The following is a 17,816-nucleotide window of genomic DNA, read 5'->3' as shown; positions in this document are numbered from 1 at the left end:
ATTTTCTTTGGAACTAGGGATGTTCATCAATCATTGTCATTAACTATTTCTAACTAGAGTTCTAAGTTTGCATCTTCATTCACGTTATTCACATAGAGGAGAAGACAACTCTAATGCAGGATAATATGTTCCAACTATTTAGTAGCTTCTCATAATCAGTTTTAGAGAGAAGCTATTTGGACCAAAAACAATACCAAACACCCTAATCTAAGCCCAAAAGCAAAAAGAGCCCCAAAAGCAGTTCAAAAATCATTCCCGAATCGTGTTTCTTTATTTTGATATAAATGTCTGTTTTAGTAATTTAACGTACCAATCAGATATTCAAGTTATTGGGTGTGTATGAGAAAAAGGATGTGTATCTCGTATTTACAATGTGTGAATAAAATTTCTCTTGAACTTAACTCTACGAAGTAGGGGGAAAAAAACAAAGGGTCCTTGACCCAACGCCCCAAAATGAGCAAAAATTATTCCACTTACCCCAGCAACAGATTTTTATTCCCACATACCCAATTTGACACCAAATGACTATTATACCCTCAACTCAATTAAAAAATTACAAACACGCCACTCAACATCAATCTCACATCCCGATCTCTCTCCCCCTCCGGCGCTGTTTCTCTCTCCTCCGCGCTTTCTCTCTAGCCTCCGGCGCTGTTTCTCTCTCTCCTCTGGCGCTGTCTCTCTCTCTCTCTCTCCTCCGCATAAAATCCTCCACTCGATCGAGTGCGAGCTGTGATGCAGATCTCAGTTCCGCGGTTCAAATCGCATTTCTAGGCGCATTGAATCTGGAGAAAGGAGAGAGAGAGAAGATGGGATCGAGCGGCAGTAAAGCCACGTCGTTGTCGTTTCCCGGCGATAGTGGTTGAAGGCGACGATCTCCTCGTATGTGGATGAGGAGGCGATTGATGATGGGCTTGAGGCTGGTGGAGCTGGTCGGGGATGAGGTGGGAGAGTCGGATGTGGATGAGGAGGGGGAGGAGGCCGAGGGTGTTGGGGCCGAGGAAGGAGTAGTCTTGGAGGAGGTTGGAGCCTGACCTTGGTTGGTCGGAGCCTGACCCTGAGTGGTCGGAGGCTGGGTCTGCTGGGTGGTCGGAGGCTGGTTCTTGAATATCAGGAGTACCACTCGATCCTTTTTTTTTTTTTTTTTTTTTTTTTTTTTTTTTCAGTTTTTTGCCCGGCCTATGTTCGAACCTTTCGTAGAGTGCTTTAGCTTCCTTCTCCCAGTTTGGAATGTATTTTTTGAGGTATTGGGGAGCATCTGTACAATGATTTTGTTTCTGATTGAGTCTTCTTGCAATATAGTCGAGAACCTAGTGGAGGTTTTACTGTTTCCAATATTGTTTTCACAGGTTATTTTCCGTGCTCTTAGGAGTGTGTTAAGGGTCTATTGGAGGGTAATAGACGTCTATTGGGGGGCAATAGACGTCTATTGGGGGGCAATAGATGTTTTGAATTGATGTAATATTCTCATTTTTTTCTTTAATCAAAGTTTTATTTGTCAAAATCTAGGAATATTAGTTCTTATTCGGGCGACTAAAAGTCCTATGGGGGGCAATACATGGCTGATAGTTGTCTATTAGGAGGCAATACATGGCTGAAAGTGGTCTATTGGGGGCCAATAGACGTCTATTAGGGGGCAATAGACCTCTATTGCCCATCTATTAAGGGGCAATAGATGTCTATTGGGGGCAAAAAACTTTCCGGTGAGATTTTCTGCAAATTCCGGTGGGCGGCGGCCGGTGACGGGAATCCGGCGGCCGGTGACCGGAATCCGGCAAAGTCTCCTATGGTTTCTCTCTCTTCCATTTTCTCTCTCTCTCTCTCTCTGTAAGTAACAAATGGTGAGGGGTAAAATGGTATTAAAAAAAAACTTCATGGGGTTAGTGGGAAAAAAATCCCTAGAAATGGGGTAAATAGACAAAAACTCAAAAACAAAACTTCTTGATGAGAAGCGAGCATGTAACTCCACTAAAAAGAAGTCCCTTGTTTGTCTCAACGAAGCAACCAACCGACGAAGGAAATGGCGAAACCTCTGCAATTCGTAGACTGCATCTTCCCCTATATAATCCCACTATATTTCCTCTCACCCCTTTTGCCATTTCGCGATTGCCCGCTACCAAACCCGGTAAGCCCCCCCCTCTCTCTCATCTTCATAATTTAATTTGTTGTCTGTATCATCCAACTCAAGCAGCCGTTTAGTGTCACATGCATTTTTAATATCTCCAAACTTAATATTTGCCCGTTAACGATTTTATTCATATATACCAAATTTCAGATCATCCCGGAGCAGAATCGCGCCAAAGTCAGGTAATCCCTCCCTCTTCTCTTGGTTTCTCTTTTATTAATGTGAGAATGTATGCCTAAATATGAATTGCTGTTGCTTATTATGAACAGGGAATTTACTATAATCCAATTATCGTGAGTTTTACTTGAGCTGTTGCGGTTTCTAAGACAATGGCATCGAAATTCTGGACTCAGGTTTTTTTACCTTCACCAAGTAGAGCATAGAATTTTCATTCATGATTTTTGTGAGTATTAATATGTGCTAATTGTTTTTGAATAATGTTTGTTGTGTTATTCTAGCGTGAAAGCGATTCGGAGGATGAGGAGAGTGAGTATGGTGAGGAGGTTGAAACTGGAGGTGGTGAGTCTAGCACCAAAAAAGTGGACAACAAATACCTGAAGCACATGAATGATAGCGATAGTGATGATTCGGATGACCAAAAGCGTGTTGTTAGATCAGTGAAAGACAAGCGTTTCGATGAGATGAATGCCACTGTTGACAGGATTAAGAATGCAAAGAACATAAATGATTGGGTCAGCTTGCTTGACTGCTTTGACAAGATCAATAAACAGCTTGAGAAGTTCATGCGGATCACTGAGTCCGAAAAGGTACCAACACTATATATCAAAGCCCTTGTTTTGTTGGAGGAATTTTTGAGCCAGGCTCTAACAAATAAGGATGCTAAGAAGAAGATGAGTAGCAGTAATGCCAAGGCCTTGAACTCAATGAAGCAGAAACTGAAGAAGAACAATAAGCAGTATGAAGAGTTGATCAACAAGTATAAGGAGAATCCTGAGCAGAGCGAAGAGGATGAAGAAGATAAGCAGTCGGAAGAGGAGGAAGAAGATTCTGAAATTGAGGATCCTACAGATATAGCAGCTTCGGATGATGAGGAAGAGGACGAAGATGATACCAAGGATGGTTGGGAAAAGAAAATGAGTAAGAAGGACAAGCTCATGGATAAGCAGTTCATGAAGGATCCTCGTGACATCACATGGGATACAATTAACAAGAAATTTAAAGAGGTTGTGGCTGCTCGGGGAAGGAAGGGAACCGGAAGGTTTGAGCAAGTTGAGCAGCTTACCTTCTTGACAAAGGTTGCTAAGACCCCTGCACAGAAGCTTGAGATTCTTTTCAGTCTTGTTTCTGCTCAGTTTGATGTCAACCCTGGTCTAAGTGGGCACATGCCTATACATGTGTGGAAAAAATGTGTGCAGAATATGCTCATTATACTTGATATTCTGGTCCAGTATCCAAACATGGCTGTAGATGACAAGGTGGAGCCTGACGAGAATGAATCCCAGAAGGGACCCGATTATAATGGAACAATCAGGGTTTGGGGGAACTTAGTGGCTTTTGTAGAAAGGATAGATACCGAGTTCTTCAAGAGCATGCAGTGCATCGACCCTCATACTCGTGAATACATTCAAAGACTTCGAGATGAACCTATTTTTGTGGTTCTTGCTCAAAATGTTCAAGAATATTTAGAAAAAGTTGGAGATTTCAAAGCTGCTGCAAAGGTTGCCCTGAGGCGGGTTGAACTCATTTATTATAAGCCTAATGAAGTTTATGATGCTATGAGAAAACTGGCTGAGCAGATAGAAGGTGGTGATGAAGGTGAAGGCCAAGAGCCTATAGCAGTTGAGGAAAGTCGGGGTCCAGCTACATTCGTTGTAACTCCTGAGCTTGTACCGCGGAAACCAACCTTTCTGGAGAGTAGTAGGGCCTTGATGGATGTTCTGGTTTCTCTTATCTACAAGTATGGAGATGATCGCACTAAAGCTCGTGCAATGCTTTGTGACATTTACCATCATGCTCTTCTGGACAAGTTTCCTACTGCCCGTGACCTGCTGCTAATGAGTCACCTGCAAGATAGTATTCAGCACATGGACATTTCAACTCAAATACTTTTTAATAGAGCCATGGCGCAACTTGGTCTCTGTGCGTTTCGAAATGGACTAATCACTGAAGGACATAGCTGCCTTTCTGAACTCTATTCAGGTGGACGAGTGAAGGAACTGCTTGCACAAGGTGTCTCCCAGAGTAGATATCATGAGAAGACTCCAGAACAGGTGCAGTGTTTTACTGTACAGCTATTCTATGTTTTATCTGCATGTGAGCTGCTACTTTCTATAGAATCTGAAGTCACTATCTACAATGGTTGTTCATATAGATTTCTAATAAATAAATTTAAGTGTTTGGAGTTGATATGCAACTAGGTGCCATCTAACATTAATGCTATGACACTCACAAAAATAATATCCAACTGTTTAGGATGGATTTATTTAACGATTGCAGAACAGGTGCAGTGTTTTACTGTACAGCTATTCTATGTTTTATCTGCATGTAAGCTGCTACTTTCTATAGAATCTGAAGTCACTATCTACAATGGTTGTTCATATAGATTTCTAATAAATAAGTTTTAAGTGTTTGCAGTTGATATGCAACTAGGTGCTATCTAACATTAATGCTATGACACTCACAAAAATAATATCCAATCGTTTAGGATGGATTTATTTAACGATATTCATATGCCCGTCCAGAGGAATTGTTGTAAGATATCTAACATTACGTTACTTATAAGACGTTTTACTTTTGTTTTGCTCACACTCATTAAACTCCTGATATGTTCATTAAACTCCTGATATGTTTTTACCTCATAATTGAATTAATGGGAAATTGGATGGATGTTGTTCATTTGAGTGTATATTGCTCTGCTTTAGTGCATTGGTTTTTAGACCGGAGCAAGTTTTTAATCTTTCCACCCCATTCCACTCTTTCACAACCTTGAAATTTCTGAGCTGGATGTCTTTGCTATGTTCAGGCTCTTGTAAAGTTTACCACAATTAGCTTGTCTGCATAAGTTTAGGATATGCTAGCTATTTATCAATTTAAACAATTTGGCTCAATCTTCAAGATTCTTCTGAAACTAGTTGATAAGATTTGACAGAGAAAATTAGTGAAATAGGTCATTTGAGAGAAATTCTGGAAAGATGAGACTGAAAAAAGATCATAATTTTGTCAACTTGTTGCAGATAATCGGGGTCTAAGAAATCTGAAATTATATTTCATTCTGCAGACAATTTTTTATTTTTTTTCTGTTGTAGAAAAACAGCTTGCTCTGAGATTACTTTGCTATCAACTCTCTATTCTATAGAATTGATTTTGTCACTCTCCATTGCCCTTATTTTCAGGAAAGGCTGGAGAGAAGACGACAAATGCCCTTCCATATGCACATTAACCCTGAGCTCCTTGAGGCAGTACATTTGATCTGTGCGATGCTGCTGGAAGTTCCTAATATGGCAGCAAACATCCATGATACAAAGCGCAGAGTGATTAGTAGGACATTCAGACGGTTGCTTGAAATGAATGAGAAGCAAACCTTCACAGGTCCCCCTGAAAATGTCAGGGACCATGTATTGGCAGCTACCAGGGCCCTCCGCAAAGGTGACTTTCAAAAGGCCTTTGATGTTATGAATTCCCTTCATGTCTGGAAGCTCTTAAGGAATCGGGAGAATGTTCTTCAGATGCTCAAGGCTAAGATCAAGGAGGAGGCTCTGAGGACCTACCTTTTGAGCTATTCCCGGTCTTATAAGACATTAAGCATGGAACAACTCCCCAAGATGTTCGACCTCTCAGAGGCCCAGGCTCATAGCCTTGTTAGCAAGATGATGATCAATGACGAGCTCCATGCTAGTTGGGACCAACCGACAAGTTGCATTGTCTTCCACGACATTGAGCACAGTAGGTTGCAGGCTCTAGCTTTCCAGTTCACTGAGAAGCTGTCAGTCCTTGCAGAAAGCAATGAAAGGGCAACAGAGTTGAAGATAGGTGGTGGTGGGTTAGATTTACCTACAAGGCGTAGAGACAGCCAGGACTATGGTGCTGGAACAACTACTTTGAGTGGTAGGTGGCAAGAGAACATGTCTTTCACCCAAGGAAGACAGGGTGGTGCCACTGGGCGAACAGGTTATAGATCATTGGCATATGGTCATACTGGTGGAGGAGGGTATCCTAGGGACCGAACAGGTGCAGGTCAGTTCCGAGGAATGGGTCAATATACACGATATCAAGATGCTGCGCATGGAGGCTCAGGGAGGACTGGCTACCATCAGTCTGCTTCATCTGGAAGGGGATCTCAGATGGTCAGTCTTAACAGGGGTGTTCGTGCTTAAGGGAACATAGTAGCAAGACAAGACTGAAAATTTTGCCCATTAGAAAGCTATTAAAGTTTGATTTCTTGAATTCATATTTAGGCCCTATGTGGTGCACACCAAATAAGACATCTGGATAGTATTAAATAACACAGAACCAGTGTTTACTTTGCTCGTTATTTTAGCTACTGGCTGAACTTAAATATTTAGGCGTTTAGTACACTTCACTTTCATAAAAGAACTTAAAAACTCGGGTTACCAAGTTCTCACAATGCTGCATTCTCCCCTTGGCTCTGTCTTCTCTCCTGCACCAAAGCTCAAGCTCTAGTCAGATGCTTCAAGCTCTACTCTACGAGGTATTTCTACTCTCTCTCTCTCTCTCTCTCTCTCTCCCCCCTCCCTCCTATCATATGCTTATGTTTTTCTTTTCCTCGCAGAACTGAAGAAATCACTCTTTGTCCCCAGTTCTTCAAATTTTTTTCTTCGTCTTCACAGCAAAACTGGATTTGTTGTTCTCTGATGTTTTCTTATGTATTCATTTGTTGTTTTTTTTTTTTGGTTAATCTTTATGGGGATATTGGTTTTGGCTTGTTATAATAGGTTGTTTAGGGATGTGATGACTGGTAAATGGGATTTTTAGCATTTATAGAGGCCATAATTTTGCTGAGATCATAAACATGTATGCATGATCCTTTGCTTTTTCAGTAAATGGATTTAGTCTAGAGTAATTGTCTTCATTGGAGGCTTTACAGGATGTACCGGTTGCCATCAAATTTAATCATCTTACTTTATATTTAATCATCTCGATAAAATAGAGGTATAGTTCAGGTACCATTTGTGATAATAACCCTTTTGGTTTTGGCAAAGGAAAGAAGGCTTAAGTTCTCTGGGGTTGTGACTGCTAGATATGATGTCTTTGCTCACATATTTTGGGTTCGGTTCCCCTATTTTTTTTGTTGCCAAAATTTGTCTCATTGTAATCTTGGTTTCTTTCTTGTGGATTTTAAACAGCTCCAGTCACTGCACTGTAGAATTTTGCCCTCTTTAAACCATGCTTCCTTCTGTTAACATTTTAATCAACCAGAACTCCAGAATGGCTTTTGAAAATTTAAAACCCTGAGGTGTGTTTTCTTAATTATTAGAGACAAATGGTAAAGTGGAGATCAGGTTATATTCATTCTCTGATTAGTAATAGCTAGCTAGCTAGATCAAGGCCTCATTTATCTGAATTGATCTAAGGTGCTTAACTAACATCATTAAGCAATATATTGGTGATTAGATATTTAGGTGGGCATGCAAGGCAAATATGAAGACTTCCAAAGGTAAGTTGGCGATCATCGGGCTCTAGAAGAAGAGAAAGTTTAGGTTTTGGTTCAAGCTTAGGTTGACATGGGGTATTCTGGGATACGTGTCATGTGCCAATTTCGTTCTTCTTTTGAGAATGTAAGATTTGGAACTGAAATATACAAAATAGTTGTCAGCCATTAGAGCATATCAGAGAGTTCTTACTAAAACATGATAGTTCAATTGAAAGCGTACATTTTGTGAAATAAGTTGTAGTCATCTTACTATATTTAATGTAAGATAACTAGGACAATCCTCTTCTGTCCATACGAGTCGAATACACCTGTGCTTGTTTGGATAAGCTTTCCCACAGAGATTCTTTTGTTTGAGTTAGTCAAGTTACTCGGTTTGATATTCAAGTATTGTCCTATGCTGAATTACCTGATTTGGAACTTTCTCCAGACCTTCAGTTCCAACTCCTGTGCTTTGTTAAATGCTAACATCAATGTGAAGACTCATGCTTAAAGAAGGTTGGCAACACAATTTCTCTTCAACTTTTGTTGCTGATTCTCATAAAGCAAGTTTGGGTCATTATCAGAGTTCATTATCCAGTTAAGTAAGGTGGATTGGCCAATTTCTCTTAGTAGCTTATTGCTTTTGTCTTGTCGTCGAAGTTCTTAGCATTTCAGTTCACCAAATTAAGAAAAGTTATTGGCTTTTCAAATTTACTCCAACGTGGTTCCTCGGTATAGTTCTTTCTCTGAGTTACTTTTCTAAGCCATAGCAAATTGAAGAAATGACCTTAAATCTTTGTGTACTGACCTGAGTCGAATTGTTTGGCCTCTAGTTCTGTTGCCAGCTGTTGCTCTGTGTAGGAAGTGTGAATTGCTTCGTTTTCATTGCTTCAAGGCATGATTTTACTTTCAATTCATTGGAAAGCTCAGTGTGAATTTGTGACCCTATTCAACTGATTAAATCTCTCCTACATATTGTAGGTAAGAGATAGATTCTTGCCTTCATCATAATGGACACTAAATAAAAAATAAAAATACAAAAAAGGAAAAATAATTGATTATGAGTGTATATGGTTCTAGTCTGGTTCATGTGGTTCCTTTAGGGTGTCATTATTTTCTTTCTTAATTTCTGTACTGGATTTTCATGTTATCTATGTTTGTGCTTTGTTTGACTAGCTTATGCAGGTATTCGATGAACGACATACCAGTCTTTGAGACATTTGCAACTTTGCAAGTGAGGAATTTGAGGGACATGTTGTCAAATTTTGTTGCTTTCATATATTAAGCTACTATGTAACTAATTTGGGTCAATTAATTAAGACAATAAATTTTGGTTGAATTCAATTGTATGGGGATTGGGGAATTTATTCTTCATAGACAAGGCTATTTTTTGTTTTTGCTTTCAGTGTATTGGTTGAAATTTGATTTGGTCAGTGTTGCTTAGGAGCAGTAGGAAATTTTGCCTGGATGATATGTATCAAAATGTTGTCAAACTGTCTTTGGAATGTTGAATCCTGGATGGCCACATTATAGGCAACTAAAGCACAATTTTGAGTACCAATTGATACCTTTTGAATATTATGGACTGGATTTTGGTATATACATCAGAGAGTTGAAGTGAATTTAATACTAAATTGTAAGGTTTAATTTGTTTTTAGTGAAGAATTATAGGTACAATTACAAACATGTACTAATTACCTATAACCATAGCATAAGTCATGCATGAACTTGAAAATCTTAAGTTTGACTGGAGAAGGACAAAAAAATAAACAAACAAACTTATTAATTATGTCAATCTGGTTACAATAAAGTTAGATACGAGTCTTAACTGGTGATTTATGTCAATCGTGATATTTTCACATGGGGCAAACCTTATTCTTCATTACATAGATCAATCACATTAGCCTAAATTATAGTACACATAGTTGTCAAAGACTATATAATAATGTTTCCTCTCAAAACCCAAATATGGGAACCAAAATTTAATGTCCAAATAAATTAATAGGATTTTTCTTTTTCTTTTTTCTTTTCTATATATATTATATACATGAAAAAGTTGTTTCTTGACCTCCACGAAATCCAGATTTCTAACATCCAAAGAAAATACTCCTTGACCCCACCAAATCCCACTTCTTCAGGGTCTCTCTCAATGACTCAATGTATATATATCAGAATCTCTTTCCCTTTTACTAACAAAAGCGCCCTAAAACGCAATAAGCTCGATCTCTTCGTCCATCGTAGGTCTCTACCTCTTCTACACTACTTACATTCTTGTTTTGTTTCTTTTAATTCATATTATTATTCGATCCTGACATCTATCTTCCAATCTTCAATTTTTTTTTCTTGTGTTGGTTAACTACTTTTGCTATATTTCGATTCCTTACTATTAATACCACGCCGTGATTCTAATTCCCTAGCCTCTTCTTCGTGCTTTTGCTTAGAGTCTAATAGACTCTGCTACTAGATTTTGCGTTTTTCAGAATATACGTTTGCTACTGTTAGGGTTTAACAAACGAAATTAATCTACACGTTGCCTGCTTCTGCTGAACAGGATTGTACGACTGCACCGATTTTCAAACCCTTTTTCGCTTGTGATTTTTTGCTTGAGCTACTAGACAATGGCTTCGACTTCGAAATTCTGGGGCCGCCAGGTTAGCATATTTCAGTTTTATTCATGACTTATAGTTTCCGTGTTTCGATTGAATGTTAAGACTTAGAAGCATAATATGTGCTGATAGATCTGTTGTTGTATGTCTCTGTAACTTTTGGAATGTGTTTATGTTATTCAGAGTGATCAAAGTGACAGCGATAGCGATTCAGAAGATGAGCCCGTAATCACAGATGAGGAGACGACTAGCATTAAGAAAATCAAAAACAAATACGAAATTGAAAGTGATGATGAGGAAAGCTCTGATGACGAAAAGCGTGTGGTTAAGTCAGGGAAAGCTAAGCGATTCGAGGAGATGTGTGCTACTGTTGACAAGATAAACAAGGCAAAGAACATAAACGATTGGGTGAGCTTGCAGGAATCGTTTGACAAGATGAATAAACAGCTTGAGAAGGTGATGCGCGTAGCCCGGTCTGCAAAAGTACCAACTCTGTACATCAGAGCGCTTGTTTTGTTGGAGGAGTATGTAGCCGAGGCTCTAGCAAATAAGGATGCTAAGAAGAAGATGAGTAGCACCAATGCCAAGGCCTTGAACTCGATGAAACAGAAACTCAAGAAGAACAATAGGGAATATGAGGATTTGATTCAGAAGTACAAGGAGAATCCTACAGAAGAAGAGCTTTCGGAAGAGGAAGAATTTGAAACAAATTCTGAAATTGAAGTTCCTAAAGATGTTGGATATGGGGAGGATGAGGAAAAGGAGGATGGTTGGGAGAGAAAATCTAGTAAGAGGAGCAAGCTTGTCCTGGATAAGCAGCAGTTCATGAGTGACCCTCGTCAGGTTACGTGGGATACAGTCAACAAGAAATTCAAAGAGGTTGTGGCTGTTAGGGGAAGGAAGGGAACGAGATGGTTTGAGCTAGTTGAGCAGCTTATTTTCTTGGCAAAGGTTGCTAAGACTCCTGCGCAGAAGCTTGAGATTTTTCTCAGTATTGTTTTTGCTCAATTTGATGCTGGTCTCCATGGGCACATGCCTACGCATGTGTGGAAACATTGTGTGCAGAATATGCTTGTTATTCTTGATATTCTGGTGCAATATCCCAACATCCGTGTCGTTAACAAGGCGGAGATTGATGATAATGGATCTCAGCATGGATCTGACTATAATGGGACAATCAGTGTCAGTGGAAACTTGGGGGGTTTTGTGGAAAGAATAGATGATGATTTTTTCAAGAGCTTACAGAGTCTAGACCCTCACACCACTGAGTACATTGAAAGACTCAGAGATGAGCCTATGCTTTTCGTTCTTGCTCAGAATGTTCAAGAATATTTGGAGCAAGTTGGAGATTTCAAAGCAGCTGCAAAGGTAGCCCTAAGGCAGGTTGAACTCCTTCACTACAAGCCTCAAGAAGTCTATAATGCCATGAGAAAACTAGCTGAGCAAACAGAAAGTGGTGATAATGGTGAAGTGACTGAAGTCCATGACGCTACATCTGCATTTCTTGCATCTCCTGAGCTCGTACCTCGGGGACCTGCGTTTTTGGAGAGTAGTAGGGCCCTCATGGATATTCTCGTCTCTTTCATATACAAATATGGAGATGATAGGACTAAAGCTCGTGCAATGCTTTGTGATATTTACCACCATGCTCTCCTGGATGATTTCTCTACTGCCCGTAACTTGCTGCTAATGAGTCACCTGCAAGACAGTATTCACCATATGGACATTTCATCCAAAATCCTTTTCAATAGGGCTATGGCACAGCTTGGTCTGTGTGCATTTCGTAATGGACTAATTACTGAAGGACATAGCTGCCTTTCTGAACTATATTCAGGTGGAAAAGTGAAGGAGTTGCTCGGACAAGGTGTGTCCCGAAGTAGATATCAAGAGAAAACCCCTGAACAGGTACTAGTTTGGTTTTTTTCTTCCATAAGTTATTCTTATTATTTGCATATATGGTTTCCGTTTGCATATGATCTGAAGTCACTATCTAAGCATCTATATTGTTTGGTGTGAATGGCTACTTGTGTACAACTGCATGATGTTTAACACGAATTATTGTTACAGTTGAGGGGTCCATAAGTTTAGTAAAAAGTCCAGTTAGTTTTCCAACTAGTTTGGGTTAAATATCAACTACTTTCTGTCTTCAATTTTGTGTTTGATTCAGTTAAATCATAAGATTCACAATACTTCTTCCTGATATATTTATAATATATATATTTCACTCCCCACTTATGAACTGTATGCAAAAATTGAAGAAGACAGGGGGTATGACTGTGCCAACATGTCAAAGAATTGGGGATTAAGAAACCTTATAACCTAGAAGTTTGTTGTTGTGCAGAGTCCTATACTGTCGTCGTAGATAAATAGTATGCTCCAAGTTTAATTTGCTAACCTGTTCTGTTCCTCTCAATTTCAGGGGAGTCTTGAGAGACCCTATCATATGCACATCAACCTTGAGCTCCTAGAGGCAGTGCATTTGATATGTGCCATGCTGCTGGAAGTGCCTAATATGGCAGCAGCCAACACCAATACAAAACGCAGGGTGATTAGTAAGACATTCCGGTGGTTGCTTGAGAAGCAAACATTCATAGGACCTCCTGAAACTGTCAGGGACCATGTAATTGCAGCTACAAGGGCCCTCTTCAAAGGTGACTTCCAAAAGGCCTTTGATGTCATCAGTTCTCTTCATGTCTGGAAGCTCCTCAGGAATCGTGAGAATGTTCTGGAGATGCTCAATGCTAATATCAAGGAGGCGGCTCTGAGGACCTACCTTTTCACCTACTATCCGTCCTATAAATCTTTAAGCATTGAGCAAGTGACCAACATGTTTGACCTCTCAGAGGCCGAGACTCATAGCATTGTTAGCAAGATGATCATGAACGAAGAGCTCCATGCTCGTTTGGACCAGCAAACACGTTGCATTGTCTTCCCCGATAATGACCGCACTAGTTTGGTGAATATACTCAAGCTGGTTGACAGGCTGTCAGTCCTCTGCGAAAATAATGAAAAGTTAGCAGAGCTGAGGATAGGTGGTGGTGTATTAAGTATGCCTTCAGGGAGGCCGAGTTGCTATCAAACTCTTCAATCTCATTAGAGTAATTGTTTTGATCTTTTTGTGCTGTTTTGCCTATGTTCATCTCATAGAGAGTAATTCAATAAAATTTCTGGTTTTTGGAGTAAGCAACTGTATTTTTGGCTCTACTTACCAAATTAGTGAAAGTGGTCAACTGACTCAACTCGATGTAGTGCATGTTCCTTACAGAGAGAGTAACTCTATGTAATGTTTAAAATTTCTGGTTTTTGCTTTTTGGAGTAGGCAACTGTATGGTTTTGGCTCTATGTAGACCTCACATATTGTCTCTATACTAAATTTCATCTCCAGTAATAGGATATATAGTGAAGTATGAATTTCTATGACACCTCCAGTATTGGATGTGAGAAATATGTTTTTGAAGTGTGAATGGAACATTAACAAAGACTTAACCGACTGGCTTAATTATGATTATGGTAGTTTATAGTGTGTCAATCTAATCATACATACAATTTTATGAATAGTTGTATGCGATCAAAAATTTGAAAATATATATTTTCATAACCCACTCTTCTGACGATTTGTCCAAATTGCTTCTCAAAAAATAAAAAACAAATCCATCACTAGGTAGGCTGGTAGCCCATATTAACGATTTGTGATCAGATATTTTTAGAGTTTCTATTGGGACCTCCAAATCTGCTCAATTGACCTCATTCTATTATGAATTATTAAATGACATATATAACTTACTATAAAATGACTATTAAGGACAATAAATATACCAAAAAAATATTATATTAATTTTATGTAGACTATCTAATTCAATAATATTAGATTGTATTCCTTATTATTTTCCTTATCTATTTTCATTTTCCAATTTCACTACATACTCATTAAAGCATTCATATATATTTAATAAGAATTAAAAATATGATTAAGATCATGTGACATAAAACTGTACGATATATATGTTGAATGCATATTGGTGAGGGAAAACAAAATAAATCCTCTTATGATTTATGACCTAAATCTAAGTCAATCCATTATATTTGCAAAAATAATTAATTAATCATGTGGTACAAAAAATACAGAAAAAATAAACATTAAAAAAAATATTTTTTTTTTTTGCACAGCTAAAATAGAAAAAAAAAATAGTTCATGGCATTTTCTTATTGATTAGACATTAATTTTTGAAACTCATGTTTGATTAAGAAATGTATATTTAGTTAAGAGTTATAGAGTGATTAAATCATTGAAATGACTAAATTTTTTATTTTAAAGATAATAATTTGTTTGCAAATTATATGAGTGAGGTTATTTGAGGAAGTTTAGTGAGGTTTAGTGAGTAAATTTAGTATTTGAAAATTTGATAAGTGGTGTAAAAAGCATAGAGGTCAAGTGAGTAAATTTGGAAGTTCCAATAGAAAAACTCATATTTTTATGCTAATTAATTTTCCTAATTCTGATTTAAGATTGTCAATTGTAATTAAGGAAGAAGGGTCTCCTGCGGAATAGTATGGAACTAATCTTACTATTTCATATAAATAGAACAAATAACAAGTTGCTTTAGATGAGAATCAATGAGAGAGCAAAAGCTAGGGAATGTATCCACCACCTATCAATCATGTATGCAAGTCTTAACATAGTCTTACTTAATTATCTATGGATGAAGATGATCAAGTTAACCCAACACCTAGATTAACTTATTGGTTTTACTTACATGTATGTTAAAAGAGAGACGCTCTACACCTAACTTATTTTCTAAAATGCAACCTAGCTAGATTGATGCAACTCTAAATTTAACACAAAGAAATCATTAAGAACAAGAAAAATGAGACATCACAAGGACATTATGAGTATGACGCATCTCAGTTAATCTAGAAACCTAATCACTTGCCTTATAGACAATTTACTACTTAGAACTCTTAACATAACCTTCTTAACACGGAACAAGCAATGAGATTTCATGATAATAGAATCTTAAACATGCAATCTAAGTTTGCCACCAATAAATAAATAAATAATCCAATAACATAAAATTAAAAATTAGGTTCTCATCCATTGAATAAATAAAAGCTAATCAAATGTCATAGCATCTCATACAAGAAATTACTTGCACATGGTTTTGAATGAAAGCATAAAGAAAATCATAAGAGATATGAAGTACAGAATATCCTAAAAGTCAAGGCTAGAATCGTCAGATCGACTAGTCAAATAGAGGTACTCGACTGGTCGAAAATCGTCTGAACTTATGCTTACCACAAACCTCCTTCACTCGTTCACTGTGGTAAGCTATCTTCAACTTCACCTACGTTGACTTTCAGTGTAACGCCATTTGGCCGATAAGCGGCCAAGCCTCAGCCACGTTCCCAATACTAAATTAGTGGCAGTTGCAGTACTAATGTTTGCTCATCCCATCCAACAATGCCTCGCCCTCCATGGACTTCCAACATCGTACTCAGCGGCGTGGTGCCTTCTCCCACCTCGGCATTATTTGTTGGCGGTCCGATTGAGTCTTCCCTAGGTTCGTGTCGCAGACACGCCTCGGTGTTGCGGTGAAGGAACGGTATGGCGGCCTTGTTCCACTATTGTGTTGGTGCCAATCCTCCCGTCTTGTCTCGACGTCTCGAATCACTTGTGGGCTTATGTACTATCACCCTAATATGGCTGAGCTGACGCGGTATTGGGCTGGGCTTTGACTTCTGCTGGGCTTCTCCTTCTTTTTTTTTTTCTTTTTTTTTTTCCTGTTCTTCTTCTGCGGGTTTTTCTACAGGCCGGTTCAGCAACTTCTAGACCGGTTTTTAGAGTTCTGCTTCCGCTTCCTAAATCTTGGGATCGAGACACTGCTGGTAAATTTGGTAGCAATCGGAGGTCCAGAAGGTGGTGAATCGGTGCAGGGATACCCTTTTTTCTTCTTGAAGGGCCGATTTGGTGGTTTTCCTGCTGGTTCCAGTGGTTCCTTCGCCGGTTCTAGAATCCTGGGATTGAGGGCTTCAATATATGCTGCGGTGGTGGCTAGGGTTTGAAGGCTATGAATTCGTGCTGATAATGTGTTTTAGGAAAACTGTAATTAAGAGAGAATTGTTGTATGTTCTCATTGATAATGAGGGCCTCTTTATATAGAGGATTACAAGAAATAGAATCAGAGTTGTACAAGGAAAGATAATCGTACAATTAATTAGATATTTATGAATATCTCCGTGAACATCTTTAATTCAAAACTCTATTACAACTAGGTCAAGTAACCTAAAGTTTGGGCCAGACACATATTCTGGATTTACTTGAACAAGGTTTTTTTCTTTTTTGTTCTTTTAGATGTGCAAATAAAAAAAAAGAGTAATAATTCTTTTCTTAATGTTTATTTATTTTCTCTATTTTCTGTATCTCATGAATAATTATTTAATAGTTTTTAATTTTAATTTCAATTGCTAGCAATTTTTTTTGGCAAATATAATGGATATATTGGGATTTGGGTCATAATAGGATTTCTTTTGTTCTCCCTCACCAATATACGTTCAACATATATGATGATAGGAATTTTTATGTCACGTGATCTTGATTATAGTTTTAATTCGTATAATATATATATATATATTTTTTTTTTTTTTTTTTGAAAGGATATATATATATTTATATATTCTTTGATGAGTATATAGTGAAATTGGAAAATGAAAATAGATAAGGAAAATAATAAAGAATGAAATAGAATATTTTTCTGGTATAATTATTGTTCTTGACAGTTATTTTAGGGGGTTGAAATTTGCATCCCTAAAATTACAAACTACACCCCCTTTTTTTTTTAATAATATTTCTTGTCTCTTTTTTTGCATTTACTAAAACACCCTCGAAGTCATATTTTCTTTTTTCTTTTTCTTTGTGGGTCTTTTCTTGTCTCTCTCCCCCCTCCTCTTCCAGACCACCACCAAGGTTCTCTCTCTCTCACTATCCTTCCCGATCTTCACCAAGGACTCCGCCGCCACCGCCATTATCAACCTCCACCACCTCGCCACCTCACAACAACCGCTCATTGACCGTGAAAACCTTTAGTTCATTCTCATCATCCTCCTCATCATCGTCGTAACCATTGTCGCTTCATTCTTCCTCTACCGAATCCTCCGCTGCATCCACGATGCCCCCGCCCGAGTCTCCAGCCGCGGAGTATCTCCGGCTGAATCCGCCACCACCATCGCCGCTGATCGAGATTGGCAACCTCAGCCGCCGCCAAACAACTACGAGGTCCAACTCCAGCCCGCGCCACTCCTACTCCATTGGATCGTTCGACTACCTCGTTGACGACGACTCCGAGGTCGGATTGTCCAATGCTAGAAACCGCTGGTCTGATCGGAAAGAAGAGGTGATTGTTGTTCTCGGCGAGCTCCCGCCGCCGCTGCCGTCGGAGGCCAGTCTAGGCGCTAACGTGGCCTTGGGAAGGAGCTGGCT

The 17,816-nt window shown here is 38.7% G+C and overlaps 2 protein-coding genes across 6 annotated transcripts; both read left to right on the top strand.

The window, feature by feature from the left end:
• The first annotated feature begins 1,998 nt into the window (after positions 1-1,998).
• LOC112191868 (eukaryotic translation initiation factor 3 subunit C) lies at positions 1,999-9,195 on the top strand. Of its 4 annotated transcripts, none has more exons than XM_040516227.1 (6): positions 1,999-2,125; positions 2,276-2,307; positions 2,395-2,478; positions 2,584-4,356; positions 5,479-6,794; positions 8,922-9,195. In XM_040516227.1, the coding sequence occupies exons 3-5, from the start codon at positions 2,455-2,457 to the stop codon at positions 6,457-6,459; spliced, it is 2,778 nt and encodes a 925-aa protein (XP_040372161.1). In that variant the 5' UTR covers positions 1,999-2,125; positions 2,276-2,307; positions 2,395-2,454; the 3' UTR covers positions 6,460-6,794; positions 8,922-9,195. The 4 variants fall into 4 exon arrangements, with proteins under 4 accessions (XP_040372161.1, XP_024187107.1, XP_040372162.1 ...); XM_024331339.2 differs by having other exon boundaries at positions 8,913-9,195; XM_040516228.1 differs by lacking the exon at positions 8,922-9,195 and adding an exon at positions 8,185-8,902.
• Positions 9,196-9,938: 743 nt separating this feature from the next.
• On the top strand, positions 9,939-13,652 carry LOC112194326 (eukaryotic translation initiation factor 3 subunit C). Of its 2 annotated transcripts, none has more exons than XM_040517158.1 (4): positions 9,939-9,973; positions 10,288-10,387; positions 10,526-12,247; positions 12,762-13,652. In XM_040517158.1, the coding sequence occupies exons 2-4, from the start codon at positions 10,355-10,357 to the stop codon at positions 13,437-13,439; spliced, it is 2,433 nt and encodes an 810-aa protein (XP_040373092.1). In that variant the 5' UTR covers positions 9,939-9,973; positions 10,288-10,354; the 3' UTR covers positions 13,440-13,652. The 2 variants fall into 2 exon arrangements, with proteins under 2 accessions (XP_040373092.1, XP_024190346.1); XM_024334578.2 differs by having other exon boundaries at positions 9,940-9,977.
• Positions 13,653-17,816: the final 4,164 nt, after the last annotated feature.

Source organism: Rosa chinensis, chromosome 3 (genome assembly GCF_002994745.2).
Source record: "Rosa chinensis cultivar Old Blush chromosome 3, RchiOBHm-V2, whole genome shotgun sequence".
NCBI classification, from domain to species: Eukaryota; Viridiplantae; Streptophyta; class Magnoliopsida; order Rosales; family Rosaceae; genus Rosa; species Rosa chinensis.
The sequence above is the reverse complement of the archived record's forward strand: the minus strand, read 5'-3'. Positions and strand labels throughout refer to the sequence as shown.

Bases quoted from the DNA above. Each gene is read 5' to 3' on its own strand.
- LOC112194326 (XM_040517158.1), top strand. From the start codon at position 10,355: ATGGCTTCGACTTCGAAATTCTGGGGCCGCCAG. The intron at 10,388-10,525 runs GTTAGCATATTT...TATGTTATTCAG, and splicing joins CGAAATTCTGGGGCCGCCAG to AGTGATCAAAGTGACAGCGA. The intron at 12,248-12,761 runs GTACTAGTTTGG...TCTCAATTTCAG, and splicing joins AAGAGAAAACCCCTGAACAG to GGGAGTCTTGAGAGACCCTA.
- LOC112191868 (XM_040516227.1), top strand. From the start codon at position 2,455: ATGGCATCGAAATTCTGGACTCAG. The intron at 2,479-2,583 runs GTTTTTTTACCT...GTGTTATTCTAG, and splicing joins CATCGAAATTCTGGACTCAG to CGTGAAAGCGATTCGGAGGA. The intron at 4,357-5,478 runs GTGCAGTGTTTT...CCTTATTTTCAG, and splicing joins ATGAGAAGACTCCAGAACAG to GAAAGGCTGGAGAGAAGACG.